Source organism: Pseudorca crassidens, chromosome 3 (assembly GCF_039906515.1).
Source record: "Pseudorca crassidens isolate mPseCra1 chromosome 3, mPseCra1.hap1, whole genome shotgun sequence".
Taxonomy (NCBI): Eukaryota; Metazoa; Chordata; class Mammalia; order Artiodactyla; family Delphinidae; genus Pseudorca; species Pseudorca crassidens.
Genome location: NC_090298.1, coordinates 100,527,769 through 100,545,894, shown reverse-complemented (window position 1 = coordinate 100,545,894; position 18,126 = coordinate 100,527,769). Strand labels below are relative to the sequence as shown.

General features: G+C 33.6%; 1 protein-coding gene across 2 annotated transcripts in view; it reads right to left on the bottom strand.

Moving 5' to 3' along the window:
* The window catches only part of SRFBP1 (serum response factor binding protein 1), an 81,704-nt gene that overhangs the window by 54,458 nt on the left and 9,120 nt on the right, over positions 1 to 18,126 (bottom strand). For both annotated transcript variants that reach the window (XM_067731528.1, XM_067731529.1), the window contains exons 2-3: positions 16,680 to 16,768; positions 15,527 to 15,599 (exon numbers count right to left, since the gene is read on the bottom strand). In XM_067731528.1, the coding sequence (XP_067587629.1) occupies positions 15,527 to 15,599; positions 16,680 to 16,768 (162 nt within the window). The remainder of the gene's footprint in view (positions 1 to 15,526; positions 15,600 to 16,679; positions 16,769 to 18,126) is intronic.

Below are 18,126 nucleotides of genomic sequence, written 5' to 3'. Positions count from 1 at the left end.
TCTCTTTATTTTCTCTTAAAGCCACTTCAAGCAGGCTTTTACCCCACCAATGCTATTCTTGTTAAATTGACCAATCTTCACGTTGCTAAATCTAATGAGCAGACCTCAGTGCTCCTCTTACTCGACATATCCACAGCATCTGACTCTTACCTTCCTTGGCCTATTACCAACTTTCAGTAAGTTAACTGCTCCTTTTTCCTTGATATACTTTCTTTATTTGACTTACAGGACCCATGCTATTGGTTGTTCTTTCTTAGCTTTCTTTGCTAGCTCTTCCTCTAACTAAATACCTTAACAGTAGACCAAGATTTTGTCCTTGGTATTCTTCTCTTCACTATTATCTAAGATTTAGTGATTTCATCCAGTTTCATGACTTTAAAGATCACATACATGTCAACAACTCCCAGAAGTCTCTTTCCAGCCGAAACCTCTCTTCTGCACTCCAGACTTATGTATCAAACTACTTCATATCATCTCTCCTAACCCTTCGTACCCTGCTCTATTTTTTCCACAGTATATCATCCACTAACATAATACATAAGTAGCTTATTTATTATGTCATCTTCCCCAATCCCCCAGAAAAATTACAAAAGACCAGGAAATTCTATTTTTCCCCCCTCAGGTGTATCATAAGTGCCTAAAAAGAACATGTCATTTGGTAAATGTTCAAAAATACTTGTTAACAGAATAGATACTTAAGTTATTTTTACTTGTTAGACATTATAATTTGTTAAACTGAGTATCTCAGTTATCTCAGTATTGGGTATAGCATAAATCAGACCTGCCAGTAAACACTGCTCCTGTTCAGGAGCTGAATGAACTACAAGAGAGTACATTTAATAACTATGTCTTTCATCCAAGTTTATTATTTGACCAGGTTGATATGTGAATCTAAATTGCTATCACACCTAACACATAACTTCATTTAGGTAAACTAGTAAAATAATCTAAAAACTTTGTATCTCTTGATCCTGCAAGTATTTCCTTTACAAAACAAACATGATAAAGCGATATAAATTTAAGTCTCCATTCTTACCTTGTTACAGTCAGTCACTTTTTAAGACTCAGCTTCATGCTACAGGAAGCTTTCCTTGAATCCTCAAAGCAGTACTAAGTGGTGCTCCTCCAATACATCTATCAGTGTTCTGTACACTGTAGTGAAACTATTTACATGTCCATGTCTCTCATTAGACTATAAGCTTCTCAAGGGCAAACACCATATTAATTTCTATATATCTATAAACTAGCACAGTATTTGGCATACGAAGTACAGACCTAGTATATTTTTGCTGAGCTGAAATAAAGTACTTTGGACATGAGGATGGTTCTGAAATGACATTATAAAAATGTGCAAACTTTTCCGGCAAAGTACAGAACTAAACAATATCAGGTAAAACTTTCATTTTTTGTATCCTACAGTACAAACTAAAATAATAAGAATGATTTCAACACTGGTCTAAATTCACAATGCAACACGGACAATGATGATGGACTGTGTGGTATAGTATATCTCCAAAAGATCTCTGTTCAAGAACTCTGTCATTGAATAGTTTTGGCCTACCTTAAAAAAAATGGTATTGAAGGCAATGGCTATCTTGAATAATATTTCATCTATGCTATTTATATGGAGTGAAAGACTACAGAGATTCAAAATCTTAAAAAGTTTATTAGAAGAGTACTATACTAGGAACACTGATATTGCATATTTTATTTAATCCCCACAGCAAAGAAGTCAGACATGAATTATTTCCAGTTTTAAAATGAAGAAACAGACTCAATGACACACAATTAGTTAATGGTACAAAAACAATATCAACCCAACTTGTTAAAAATTTCAGGAAATAACACAAATGGCTTTATTCTTCTTTGCTGTTGTAATTATACCCTTCCTCATCTTAAAAGTTATCAACATACTGTTGATTTTAGTTCAAAAAACTCACTATTTGAAACTCAAATTCTTAAACCTGAAATTAAAAATGAACTAATAGGGCTTCCCTGGTGGCACAGTGGTTGAGAATCCGCCTGCCGATGCAGGGGACACGGGTTCGTGCCCCGGTCCGGGAAGATCCCACATGCCGCGGAGAGGCTGGGCCCATGAGCCATGGCCGCTGAGCCTGCGCATCCGGAGCCTGTGCTCCGCAACGGGAGAGGCCACGACAGTGAGAGGCCCGGGTACCACAAAAAAAAAAAAAAAAAAAAAAAAGAACTAATAATAAAGTCTCTAGCATTAGTATTAGATGGAGTATAAGAAAAAGAAACAAAAAAATTACCAAACAACTTTGATAGAGATTTATCTTCATTTTGATTAGAAAAATTTAATGGTACTTTGCTATAACCTCTTTAAATATCTATTTATAATAGATGTGCACATTAATATTTGAAATATGTTACTGAGAGTCTTCTATTGTGCAGAATATCAGGCATTGTTTAAAAATACAAATAACCAGAAAGAGTAGAGTTTAATTTTCAAAATAACATGCAAATGACCTGACATAACACAAAGGAGCAAGCACTGCAATAGACTGTTAAAAACTGATCACCCAAGTACTATACATATGAAGATGAAGTAGCAAGGCAATTTCTCCTCAGTGCTGTCACTCTCAATGGCGGGAAAAATAAAACGATACCCAGAATCACTGCGGGACCTTTCTCAAATCGCACAAACATCCCATTCATTATGATGTATGTCCCCAGGCATGTATCTTCGACCATTTATCCTCTGCCTCCCCCAACAAAATCACTGTTTCAGAGGATGGTGAAGGCTGTGAAAATGATGCGCTCTGGTTTTGTTAAGAGCATGTACGAGGCGGTGAATTCTGCCTTGTTATCAGATAAAGCTACAGAAACTTAACAACAGGAATGCACAAAGTATGTGGAGGGGATATAATATTGATTGAAACATGTAGACAGAAATGTTCAGGAAGAGAGAGGCCAACTGATAAAAAAGCTTTTAATACCCACAAGGAATCAGAACTGGTCTGGTAGACAACAGGAAAAGCTAACTTAGGTTGCTGATTATGAGGATGATATAATAGGAAATTTTACCAGTGTCAGGTTTTTGCTGGCAGCCAGTTAAAAGAATTACTAAATATCAACAAATAGTACAGTAGTCTCCCCTTATCTGCAGTTTTGCTTTCTGTGGTTTCAGTTACCCATGGTAAACAGCAGATCGAAAATAAAAAATTCCAGAAATAAACAATTCATAAGTTTTAAATTGTGCACCACCATTCTGGGTAGTGCGATGAAATCTTGTGCCATTTTGACCTGTCCTGCCTGGTACATCAATCATCCCTTTGTCCAGGTTTCTTGCCCGTTAGTCACTCAGAAGCCATCTCCTACCAAACTGACTGTTGAGGTATCACAGAGCCTCGTAGTAGTGACACTGGCTATTCGATTATGCCAAAAAGAAGCGATAAAGTGCTTTCTTTAAGTGAAAAGGTGGAAGTTCTCGACTTAGTAAGAAAAAAATCCTAAGCTGAGGGTGTAAGATTCACAGTAAGAACAAATCTTCAATCCATGAAATGGTGAAGAAGAAAAAGAAATTCAGGCTAGTTTTGCTGCTGCACCTCAAACTGCAAAAATCACGGATAAGTGCTCAGTTAAAAAAGGCATTAAATCTGTGGATGGAAGACATGAACACAAAACATGTTCCAACTGACGGCCATGTGCTGCACCAGAAAGCACTGAGCCTATAGGAAGACTGCAGCCAGGGATCCACTGAAACAAGTGACATTAGCTTTACTGCAAGTAAGGGATGACTACACAGATTCAGTAACAGGTTTGGACTGAAAGATATAAAAATTACTGGAAAAGCTGCATTTGCCAATGACGAAACCTCTGCCACATATTTGGCAGAGTTAAAGGGGTTGATTAAACAGAGAGACCACATTCACGTAACTTTTATTACAGTATATTGTTAAAATTGTTCCATTTTATTATTAATCTCTTATTGTGCCTAATTTATAAATTAAACTTTATCAGAGGTATTTACTTTTAGGATAAAACATAGTACTTATAGGATTGAGTACTATCTGCCATTTTATGCACCCACTGAGGGTCTTGGCATGCCTACAGACAAGGGACTACTATACAGTCTCATTTTACTTCCAACTTGACTTTCATGTTTAAAGTTAAATCTTCATATTCTAAAAACTAAACGGAATTCATCTTTTAACTATAAATTATTTTCATCAAGATATGAAAATAATTACTGACACAAAAATAATTACCATTTCAGTGTGCTAAAAACAACTTGCATAATTCAATAGTCCAAAGATTTGCATTTCACTTAAAAATAGATATTAAGTAAGCATAAATGTCGTCAAATAATTTGGTCAAATGAAGCTCCAAAGCCACCTTGTCATGATATACTCCTATCTCTCACAACAGAAATACTTTTAGAAAACAGAAAATTTTTTTTTTTTTTTTTGCGGTGCGCCACCAGGGAAGCCCGAACAAAACATTTTTATCCTCCCCTCCCCTGATCTAAACTGTTCTTGGCACATAAAATGACCCACTTCTGTCATGTTCAAAGAGGCAGGCAGAGAAAATGAGACAGAGCAATTATATCAGCCCAAAGATTCTACATAGAACACTTCTGCACTCTAAGGAATAAGTCAGAGTGGACAGATTCTTTCATCATTCTAGAGATTCTCTTCTAACAAAATGGCTGGCTTTGGGGATAAAAGTTAACCATTTTGAAGTGGAATCCAAACATTTGTTTAAAAGGGCATTATTTCGTGGCAAATTTATAAGGAGTAAATAAAATACTTAAAACCACTTTATTTAGAATAAAATGTTAAGAATAAGAATAATTAGAAAAGGTGAGATATATATAGGTATTATTTTTTATTATTTAGTATATCAAAAAAAAATGACAAAATTACAACTTGGTATGAATATATTATATTCACCTTTTCACTCCTGAATTTTTTAAATCTACATACCCATGCAAGTTTAGGTTTCCTTACCGAACCACAAAGAGTTAAGGAAACAAAAAAAAAAGAAACAAAATCTCAAATTTAATGAACAATTACATAAACTCGCAGCACATTTTCCCCCCAAGAGTGTAGCACCTAGGAAATGCATCAAAAGGCCTTAGGAAAATTGTATTAGGTGACTGAGGCAGATTTTCCCTTTAATTTTAGAATTATGACTAAGATATAGGGAGGTACTCTAAAGGGTATAGGTATGTGTTAAAAGAGAGCAGTCTTTAACTGAAAGAATAAGGAACAATCATTCAAAGTCTCAAGAAAGTCAAACTATTTGTTATTATAAGTTCTAATTCCTTCAAAGTATCTTCTCTAGAACCTTCAAGTTTTCAGTAATCTTTTTCAAGGGCATATATGATAATAAAATACATACTTATTTCTTAAATATATTTCTATGTGTTAATAATTTAAAGAACCTGCATCAAGTAATTCTAGAATGTTACATTCAAATGTTTTTAAAATATAGTGCCAAACTGAGTAAGGAAAAAAAATGTTTTGAAATATAATCAGTTACCAATGCACAGTCCCAAGGGAATTGATTATTTTGGTATTTAGCTTCCAGATGTTATTTCTAAATGTTAAATGCACACACAAAATCCTTTATGGATAACAAGACACTGTATCTTTAGGGAGGCCCAACTATTCTAATTATATCAAATTAATAATAAATCCTATTTTTTTCCAAAAGGGGCAATGATGATATATTATTTCACTATTGTTTTCACTTTTCAATTAATAGTGATCATTAAAAGCACAATGCAAAAGCACACTGATCACACCTAATTATTCTTGATAAAATTATGCACTTAATTCTTAAGAGAGGTTAGGTTAGTAGAGTGTTAAGAACATGGGTTATTGATTCAGATAGATTTGGACTGAATCCTGGCTTTGCCATGCTCTAGTAGTGTAACTCTGAGCAAGGCAATTAACGCTTAAATCCCCAGTTTCCACTTCAGTAAAACGGGGCTAATTAGGAACCGCGAAGAGCCACTATGAAGATTAGAGATCATATGTGTAGGCTGTAGCAAAGAACGTGACATAGAGTAGGTGCTCAATAAAAACTGAAATTATTATTAAGTTATTTATGAGCAGTGTTCTTATATCTGAAATTGAGCTTCCTAGTGCTATAAATAATATTTAAGTCTGGGAAGTAAAGTTGTTACATGACACAGTATCCTTGCTATATAATTGGGATTCAATTAAATACTATCAAGGAAATCATATCAATTTGATAAATCAGTAAAATTTAAATTTTAAAAATTAAAATTTTTTATTAAACTTTTCCAAGAAACCTTCCCTAATTACTAGCTAGAAGCAACCTTTTGCTCTTTTAAGATTTTCAAAGACCCTATCATAACTTACCCAGTTTTTAAAACTGTGCATACCAGCTCCTTTCTCTGATAGTATATGATTTTTGCAGAGCAGGATCAATGAATCACATAGCATATTAGCTTCCATAAAGATAACCTTGATAAATGTCTCCTTAATGAATGAAAAAATTAAGCCAGTAATTGCTTTCTAATCAGGGATCTCACCTCCAATCTTGTTTCCTTTTAATCAATCTTCCACTCTCCTCCAAATTTCTCTTTCTAGAAAACACATATGATTATTCAAAAACCTTTGATTACCCACATTTCCCAAAAGGCTTTCAGTTGTAATCACATCTAGCCACTATCTTCAGCTATTTGTTCTTCCTCTCAATCTATATTCCAGCCACAACATTAATTCATTAATGAAATACTTGCTGAATGTGTTTTATGTCAATTAGTGCACTAAGCACTGGAGACAGAAATATTCTATCCGTAAAAAAGTCATATAAAGAAATAATTACAGTTCAACGTGCTAAATGAATACTATAATAGCCAAAGAGTCCTAAGCAGCCCTTCCAAATCACACAATGTACTTGCAGACCTATATGCTCTGTTCTTGTGCTCTATTTACCTAGACTACCTTTTCTAAAACAGAATCATACTTATTCTTCAAGTTCCAACTCAGTGCCACACATTCTGTAAGATCCTCCCTAAATTCTGTAAGTAATGAAATAAATTGATCCCTTCTCTAGGTTCCTACAAATCTTTGATTGTAACACGGTATGGTATATATCATACAGAGACTCATACACTTGTTTCCCACAGAACAGTATGTTCCCTGACAGCAGAAACCTATTAATCTACATACATAATAGGTTCTAATTTAAAACGTATTTAACTAACCTGAGTATATGATATAATTTATAATAGCTGTACTGTAAATTCTTAATCATCTTTTTATTTGTACATTTTTCATTTTTGGTTGCAAATTTTATGAGTCTTAGAAGATATATGATCATTAATAAACTAGGAGGCTATCTTAGATTGTGATGAACAGAAGAATAACTGTAGTTACTGATTGACTACCACCAAAACTCATAAGTTCTACTTTAACATACTGAGTTTCAACAAAAATCAAGAATTAAAAAAGTGAGAATTTCTCTCCCTACCTCACCCATACATAAAATTAATATGCCTTGTAAAGAGTTTAGTTCTTATAGAAGGGGAGAATAAAAGAACTACACATTTTCAATGTAAATTGCTAAAAAAGCACTTTTAATTGGAGCAATCACTACCCTTGGGATTATTTTTATTTCTTAGAAGACTACATAGTTTATATAATGTAGTGGCAGGTAGAGAAAAAAATAAAATTCTTCACAGCCAAGAAAAAAACAGAACATTTACTGAGTTTTTCTCGTCACAAAATACTAACTGAGTAACAAAACACTAACATGAGTTATTCTAACATATAGAATGTTTATGTTCATAACATAAAACATAAAGAATACAGAGTTTCCATTACAACAGAAATCTAACAACATAAAACATATGTTCAAATTAAGGAGTGTACATGTTTAAAAATAATCTATCTCCATTTAACCCCAAATTCAGGTGATATCGCAGTTGAATAAAAAGAAAATCCCATTTAAAAAAAGTTATTTACTATTCTTATTGCTGCTTTTCTTTGGGGCCCTTTGTCTCCCACTGTGTGTTTCCAACAAAATGTGTTGTAATATTTGCCCCTTTTCTTAATCACCACATTATTCCATATTGGAATTAGGATAGTAGTATTAGTTGTCCAAATTTTTTAAAATTGAAAGTTGAAAAGGGCTTTGGATACTTTCACAGTTAGTAGGAATGTCCTGCCAAGATTGTAAGTTCAAATTTCCAAAATTACAAAACTTAAAAAATCAAATCAAAACAAACAGAAATAAGAAAAAAAAATTTTGGAAAAAAGGCTCATGTGATACTCCTTCCTTCCTACCCCTAAATCCTGTTTACACACTCAGTAGCCTTTGAACTAGGCTTATCTGGACTGAAGCAATTCCAAAGTCAGTTTTTTATTTTAAAATTAAATGTATATAATGACTCAGTAAATGGTAAGAGCACTTCATCACTTTTACCAACAAGGACCTGTACCTTTTCCTTTGTTTTCAAATAGAAGCAATAAGGTTAAAAAGCAGAGAATGGATACCACTTTTATTTGCTACCACTGCTCTTATTTAAAAGACAAAATGTTTTAAGGCCACCATAGACTTGATATAACATCTTTATATCAACACAGCTTACAATGAAAATCGTGACCCCTACACATTAAAAATACAACACTGCTAAGGATTTTAGGATTATGAGCTATTCAAAATACTGGCTTAAAGCTGCAGAAACCACATGCCAGGAAAGCAAACTAGAATTCCAATGTGATGATCTGTTTCTAAACACTGTTGCGTGAGTGTGAAGAGAGCGGTATATACTGACCCCTTGCCCTTTTCAAACACCACTATGACTTCCTGTTTATCATTTCAAATGTCACAAGTTGAGTACAGAAGGATATTAAATCAGGGCATCTTGCTTTGCCTTCAGAGGCAATAAAAGTTCTCCCTTAAAGAAAACTGAATTAGAAGTTAACCGCTCTTAGAGCACCGGCTAAGCTGGCTATAAAATGGAGAGCCTATTCATTCTTCTGTTTCTGATAATTAACATTAAAACCAACAAACAAAACGTACTACCCTAAGTTGAAAATTTTTATTGAGGGTCTTTAAAGTTACCCTAAAGGTTTAAAGAAATTCTTTATTACTTGATTTCTATAATGCATTAGAGAAAAATACTCTAAATTAAAAGTACAGATATATAAAAGAGAATTATAGGTTATATAGTGCTGATCTTGAAGCTATAAAAGACCATAATGTGGGTATGCTCAATGAGTATGGGGAAGCAAACAAGAAAGAGAAACATTATGCCTCTTCCATACTTGGAACAGTGTTTGCAGCTTTTAGGTTTCAGACGAAAGGAAGAAAATATGAATGTGGAAACAATTTCAGACTTTTGAGATTTAAATATACTTTAACAGAAAGAAATAGGACAGGGAAGGGGAAGGAGGAGAGAAGGCATGCTTAGGATCACATGAGCAAGAACAAAACCCTTTCTAATTCTATCAGCACAGTTCTGCAAAGTATTCTAGACCACAGAAGAACAACAACTTGAAAAATTCATCAATAATTAGGATCTAATAAATGAGCTTACACTTTAAAAATAATATTGCTAATTTTGAAAACAAGAACAACAATATCAACGTAAACACCTAATTCATCACTCTGTTCTCTTGAAATAGTCTCTTCACTTGGTTTCCTAGATACCATACTCTCTTGGTTCTCTTTGTCTGCCTACACTTTCTCAGTCTCTTTTACTTATTCCATCTCTCTAAGACCTAAATTTACAGTGTCAGTGTTGTGGGTGCTCAGTCCTCTTTTTCAGCTATTTACAATTACTTTTAACTTTCGCTACTTCCATTTCTGGGTATAACAGACTAAGGTACTAACAGATAATATGATTAACCCTTCCTCCAAAAAAACAAAATAAAGCAAAACATGAAACCTGGACACAGTACAAAAAAACCTACCTGAAGGTAAAGCAGAGTAAATGAAAGAAGACAGGCTCTGATGTAGAGTCTAAACAAACTAGGGTAAAGATGGGAAGCTATATAAATAAGACATCATCTCTGCAGAGTGCAACCTAAGACTAACTGCAGTCTGCATGGTTCAGGAGCAGTGGCTGAGGAACACATGGAACAGTGAAGCCTGGGTACATTATCCACTTAGAGAGCAGGGGAAACCCAGCAGGGAAAGAACCACACAAGGAATCCCTAAACTTAAATAACTCATCCGAGGAACAGATTCAAAGCATCTCACTAAAAGGCAAAAGATCTGAACTGAGGCTAGAGGTGGTGTCCAAGAAACACTGAAATTAAAGCCTATTGCAAAAGTTAACTGATAAAGCCACCACTCACTGGAGAAAAATAACCAAACACAGAATCTCTGCTTAATCTTCATAATGTCCAGAGCACAATTCAAAATCACCCAGCATATGGGAATTCCCTGGCAGTCCAGTGGTTAGGATTCAGTGTTTCCAGTGCAGGGGGCACAGGTTTGATCTCTAGTTGAGGAATAATTAAGATCCCGCATGCTGCGCGGCATGGCCCCAAACAAAAAAACAAACAAAATTACCCAGCAGATGAAGAACCAAGAAAAAGAAATATCTTTTCTTCTCCACAAGCACAAATGGCTATTATCACTATCCTCCATGATATTAAAAAAAAAAAATTCCTCTCAATGGATTAAAATCTTATCAGAGAAATAAAAAATCCCAGCAGAGAAACAGAAACAATAAAAAACTGTTAACTGATTGAGGCAAAGAACATCAGTCACTGGGTGAAAAGACCACAGGATATTCACATAGTCTCAAAGTTATCATCTCACAGATTACTTAACAAATGCAAACAGAAAAAGGTAACTTTAAAAGGGAGGAATCGGGCAGACAACATCTAAACCAAGTAACTGGAACTCACCATTACCAGTAAAGGGACAAACATGTATGTGATACAATGTATTATTACTGTACTGTAACATTACAATTTTTCTATAGGTTTGAAATATATTCCAAAAAGTTAGAGGGAAATACAAACAAAAGGAAAAAATGTCAAAAGGCATACTATTATAAATCAGAGAGGGGAAGAATTAAAACAGCTGTCTTGGGATCTATTCATGTCCCTTACCAGGAAGAAACTGAGGGAAAAGTAAGTGATGGAGTTTAATCTACTTGTTAATATGCCGATAACTGGTTCTCCTGGTAATTATGCTAATGATTTTTGTTAGGAGGAAAGTCCTTATCTAATGAATGCTCTCAGTGGGATGTCCTGTTGTTAAGGATGCTTACAGTAAACTAACCCGGAATCTATGAATTTATGAGGGATAGCACATTGGAGAATATCATGTAAGCTACACAACCTTGGGGTACAGAATGCATAAGTTTCAAAATCTAAATGCTCGCTGCTATTAGGTAATACCTAAACTTCCTCATTTAAAGATCTCATCTACTCTGTGCCAGAAAGTACATGTCTGATGCAGAAAGGAAGGACCTATGGAATCATGGAGAGTCCTAAATCTCTCCTATGTTCACCTATGCCTTCTGATTGCATCTATCTTTGAAACTATTAGTAAAGCTGGATTCTAGGTAAGATCTCTAATATATGAGTCTGAGTTGATGATATGATTCTTTGGATTGGCTTACAAATAAAAGATGAAACTATCAAAAATAATTACAATCTTAGAATAACAATAGTATTAATACTATTACTTTAGTAGAATAAGTGAATTAAATGTTAATTTGACACAAATAATTAACACAGTATACTTTCAGGACAAATAAGGCATCTTTTACCCTGTGGCAAATTTCTTTTTAAGCATTCATAATGGAAAAAACTTAACAAAATCATAGTATGTGAAATTACAGAGAAAAATCTCAATAAATTTTTGAAAAGCATATATAACCTGAAATACCATAAAATTCTAATTAATATATGACTATATATGACAAACATGCAACCAAGGGGTGTGTGCAGTCTAGAACACGTCTAAATATGTCCTTTAAGTTAAGACTTTGCCTACTTTAGAGTTGTGAAGTTCAAATGATATGATATAGAGTCGACCCTTGAACAAAATGGGTTTGAACTGCATGAGTCCACATACACGAGGATTTTTTTCAAGAGTAAATACAATAGTACTACACAATCCAAGGTTGGTTGAATCTGCAGATGCAGAACCACAGATACTGAGGTCCCACACTAATTTATACCCAACTATTACCCAGATTTTCAACTGTACAGAGGGTCAGAGCCCCAAACCCCATGTGTTCAAGGGTCAACTGTAGTTATATTATTTTGATAATGTATTACTTTACTTTATTTTATATAATGCTTCTAAAGATCATAATCTACACCATTTTCCTATCTGTGATCCACTAATGACAACCATTTAGAAACAGGCCATGATGGAGCATGAGATAAGGCAATCCTAACAGCTGATAAAGCTCAAAGGATGCTTTTAATAATAGAGAGTAGAAGATGTAAAAATAGAAAAAAAAATGCAACAAAAGGTGAAAGAGGTTTAAAATAGAGAAGTAAAAGGTAGCAGGCAGAGCAAGATCTCACATGATATACAACTTATCACTGCATAGGAATATTCAGCATAAGGAAAATTAATGGCCTCAGAGAGGACAAAGTAAAAAAAAAACAAAAAAGAGGTAACTGGGTATATTTAGCTGTAAGGAATTAAAGAATCTGAAAACTTGTTACACATCTTTGGGCCTTTTTTTCCTAGTGGGCAAGTTTCACGCTTATTATATTACTTAATCCAATCTTTAAGAAAGTAGAGACTAGATATATTTCAGAAGTTCTCATCTTAATGAAGCAGCACCGTGAAATAGCTAACAGTATCAGCTTTATAATTAGTTACAGTTAGTTCACCACCTAACAACCATTTGACTTTGAACAAGCTGCTGAACTTCTCTAAGCCTCAGTTTCCTATTCTGTAAGATAGGGATAATAATATCTATTTCATGAGACAGTGAATATAAAACATACAATATAGTACCTGGCACGTAGTAAATAATAAAAGCTAGTTATATTACCTTTATTGTTGAGAAAAAGATTTCTTGGACATTTTGATTAATTTCACTGTATGCTTTAATTTTACCATCTCTTTCTCTAGCTAAATAACTTAGGGATCTGTAAAAGTCAATAAGCTACTTTAATATCCAAAGAAAAAGGAACTGTTTCAAAAGGCAGGGTATATACTAGTATCAAAGTTAAAAGTGTGAATACTATTAGAAAAGGTAGCAAAGATTTCTTTCGTATTTATACATTACAGTCTATAAAACTGGAATCTTTCATTTTATAGTATCATAAAGATCGGGCCATTTTTTTTCCCTTGGCCAGAAAAAACAAACTCCCATTTCTAAAAATATATCAGGTTTTCTTCTTAAGGAAGTCTTCTTGCAACAAAATACCCTATTATCATATAAAGCAAGTATAGGACAGTATGTCATGAACAAGACTAAAAATGTAATGGTATATAAGCCAAGGAAAAAATTCATTTGGAAAAATGAGTAAGAAGAGGTTTTTCTCCAAATTTAATTGAGACTGTGAGCTTTCTGTTTTGTGACTATTTCTTTGATACTCCCATGTACACAATAAACACTCCCTTAAGAAATTACAAATGACCTTTCAATTTAAAAAAGTGCTTTATGTACTTGCTTCTTTTAGAAAAGTAGACCAATTTTGTAAAAGAACCACGGATGAAGAATGAAATTTGACATGTAAGGAAAGCAAACATATAGACTTACTCTTTTTCTGGTTTTTATACTTAGATTTAATCCAGTTTTTAAATACCATTACAAAAGGAGTTGAAGGCAGAGTATCCAAATAAACCACGCTAACCACTGACAATAACTCAAGGAATATATATACTATTAATTTTATGAATTCAAGGACTATACCAGGCTAGGAATTTTAGCTTTATATGAGGCAACAGTTCCATAGTGGTCTTTTATAAACACAAGGAAAAACAGAAACAAAACAAACAAAAACAATGATCATGACATAGTAATCTTGTAAACCTATGAACTTTAATTATCACTGAGTCTGATTTTCTACTGCTGATGAGGTTTAAGAATTACAGAAAATAAGTTTCACATATAGATAAAATAGGACAACTTTTCTTTCTAATTAACTAAATTAAATTCCTTATTGAGAGTTATGGAAGGGAAGTATTTTAAAGATTAATGAATACCTTTTCTTCCCAAACTCCTGATATACTGTACATAGGCTTATTATATTATAAGCCATCCTTTCCATGGTAAAATAAAATCAGCAATTATATGGTAGCTCAAAGCCTCTGAATAATTTAGGACTACAAAAATGACTATTCAGAAGAAATTACAGGGAAAAATTTAGGTAAGGAATGTAATTTAGTAAGGAGCTTGGTTAAGAGAAAGTGAAAAACAACGGCATAAACCATAACTTCCTACCTTAGTGTTATCCTCAAAAACAAAAATCTCTAAATATTTTATTTCTCACAGGAATTTTATGGAAAAAAAAGAAAAAGTCTAAATGATGTGTAATACAAAGTGATACAAATAATAATTAAGAGTCAAATACAGAGTATTTTGAATGAATGACTGGACAACAAGGGTATTAAAACTTATGAGATATCAAATGGATTCCATGAATTTTACAGTCCTGTGAAAATAAACTTTAAAACCCCCCACAAAAACCATACCTCACACCAAAGAATCATGTCCTACATCGGTTTCTATTCAGATTAACTATGATAACTCTGTCTTATAGGACACTTTATCATCCTTCAAAAGGAAAAAATTGTGAGAAGCTTTGATAATCTAACTCAATTAAAATATTGTTAGAGATTTCTCTTGCTCTTTTATCTATCTCAAAACTTAGAAGTTCTACCAAAATGTAATAGTCAAACATACATGCAAAATGACCCTGCAATTAAGGTAATTGCTGGTACCAAATGTTGTTTTTCAGTACTGCAATAAAACAGTCTCCCAGACATTTAATAGTATGTCATTTGGTAAATGAAAGTTTCCACAAAGTAAGAAGAGAGAGAAGACCTAAAAATTATGCTAGTGAAGAGTTTGGCTGAAATAAAACAAAAATATGGATCATTTTGGTCCAATACTAATTTTATTTCAAGTTACTACAGAGCTGAATAAAATGCTGACACCACCACACAAAAATTTATTGAGTTGGCAATAGGCAAAGCATGATGTCAGCCACCAATATCACCATCCACATTACCAAACAGCATGAACTTAACTTAGATTTGATCTTAACTCAGACTTCATGCCTAAAGTTACAGTAAAAATAAAAATCTTAGGTATGAAGCATTATTAAACATAGATGAGTTTAGTTTGGCATAGTTTTGACTCAAATTAGTCTAGTACTTTAAGAACTTCAGTAAAAAACATAGAATAATGCAAACAAACATATTACAATTTTCTAAACATGCTACATTCTTCACCAAACAGACCCACACAAATAAGTCTTGGTCAACTCACAATTATATTCAAATAAGTAACACCAAACACACACAGAATGCAGGCTGACAGGAGACATGGAAACACACATACATACACATCCACACAATTTCTTACCTTCATGGCATGAATTTCTTCGAGCAATCGTTGTGCTCGTCTTTGGTTTTTCAACAGTGCATCTTCGGTACCCCTGCAAAAGACACATTATAATATGTGGCCAGAAAAACCATTTATTTTAGACTAGTATCATAATGAAAAGTCTCTCCATTTCTTTTAGAAGAGCTTAATAACTCTCTAAGTAACAAACATTCTGTTATCCTGCACTGCCCTCTCCCGCATCCGACACATACCCCAATTCCATCAACAAACCCAAGCTTTTGGCAAAAATAAGCACTGTCCAGGTATTATATTATGACTATTACCACTGATAGACAGTTTGCCTTCTAATTCCTTAATGGGAAAGCCAAATAATACTTTCTAATCAATTGATTAATAGCACATTGTATTTCATGTAAGTTTTATAAGCTACAGTTAAGTTTCATAAGCTACAAGGTTGGATATAATTTTATTAAATGAAAACTGTTCTCTGGAATTAAATAAATACATAAAGATGTTAAATACACGATTATATCAGAGAGAACGGCTATCTTATGAAACATTTACAAAAGAAAAAACAAGAAATTAATCAGAAACAAAACACATTTGAAGACTTTGTAAGTACTCATGCTTAAAGCATAAGAACTATAAATAACATACTTTTTCTCTAATACTAATGATACCAAAAATACAAAACATTATTTTTTCAAAAAAATTAAATGGAACACAATGTTTTGATAAACACTTCCAAAAGGTCCTAAAGATTTCAAATTAATTATCAATTCAAGGAATAAGGTGATATGAAATCTTTATAACTGATTAAAGGTATCACTTGATTTGTTAAACTATATCAACATCTTAAAAAAATAACTACTAATAACATAAAATACATGAATAACCCCAAAGGATTTTCACTTTGAAAAAGCCACAAGAAGAGTTTTGAGAAAACAGAATTTATCATATATTTTAATCGAATATGGTCCAAACTATGTAAGGACATGCTGACAGAGCACATTTTCTCTCACTCAGATCCCATCTACATATAAAACAAAGTGCTGTATGAGTAAGACATTTAATTACTCCTCTAGGTCCTACCCTCAAAGTTTGTAAATACTGAATAAAGACAACTTTTGACATTTTATTAGTCATAGGACCATGACTTTAAATGACTAACTTTTTTGACTTCAGTCTGCCAACACTCCTGACAAGTTTTCGGATAACCAAAACTCGGATTCTCTTCACTTCTTTTCTCATCTTCACAACCTTCAAGGAATAAAGCCAAAATTAGAGAGATTCTTAATTCAAGAAGAAACATACCTTATTTTGAGTATCAATATTATAGAATAAGTCTACCACTTTAATCAAAGCTTTATTTAACTATATTCATAGTTTGATGAAATCAAACTTCTTCCATAAACAGTGAAGGAATAAGAAATCAACATTCTAAATATGTGTCTGAGGATTTAGGAGAAACAACTTATTAAAAAAAAAAAAATCACAGCATTCCCAGTGGCTAGTATTTTAAATTACACTTATATCTTGTTGGGCTTGGAACATAATAAATTGTGAGCTCCCTGACATCAGAGACCACCACATTTATCTTTGAATCCTTGTGGTTTAAAACAAAGCTTCACCCGTAATTGTAGGAATTTAATTTACTGAATGGGCATTTGTATTAACAAAAGCAAATGCATGAAAGTGACTTTATTTTACTTGTTTTTAGCACACCCCTTTTATTTATATTCAGTAACAAATTATTTCAAGCATAACTCAAAAAACACAAGGGCACACACGCAGATGCGCGCGTGCACACGCACGCACGCGCACACACACACACACACACACACACTTTAAATCGCCCCATTACAGAACAATGCTGAGGTCTAAGAACAAAAAAACAGAATTATTGGCCAAGAGATACAAATATTCCAATGATAAAGAACCACATGTTATAATAGTACTTAGTGCAATGGGATGCTATTGAGTTTACCTTTTATCTATCACTGTTACGAGGCATACATCTTATAATTCCTCCTGTAATATCCTTCACCCCTCCTCCACTTCAGGAACTACATGAAATTCAGTTCAGAGATAATCGCTCCGGTGAAACCTTCAATGACTTCTTCAGTTAGATAACCATTCCATCCTTGGAGTTCCCACTACACCTGTAGGTAGCACCTACCACTGTACTGTCACTAACTGCTCATGAGGCTGTCTTTTTCTACTGTCTAAAATCTCCTGAAGGGTAGGGGCCTTGCAATATTTACATGTTTTCTGTGCCTGGCAAGAGTGCTTAGCACACATAATCCTCAAATTCCTCTTGCCAAAATAACAGTATCACCATCATTCTGTTTTTACAAGGCTCTTGTATTTAGCTGTTACCTCTTACCCTTCATTAATATCTTTCACCCCCTTATCATTGACAATATTGGCAACCAACTTACAATTTCTCTCCACCCTAAGTTTTGCCATTATTCTGGGTGATGTAGGTGTCTACTTGAATAACCCACCCCAATATTATATCCTCACTTCTTGACTTCCTCCTTTCTAATGACCTAATCTATTCTATCATAGCCACCCACTTTCATGGTCACATGTAGTTCTAGTCATTGCTCATAACT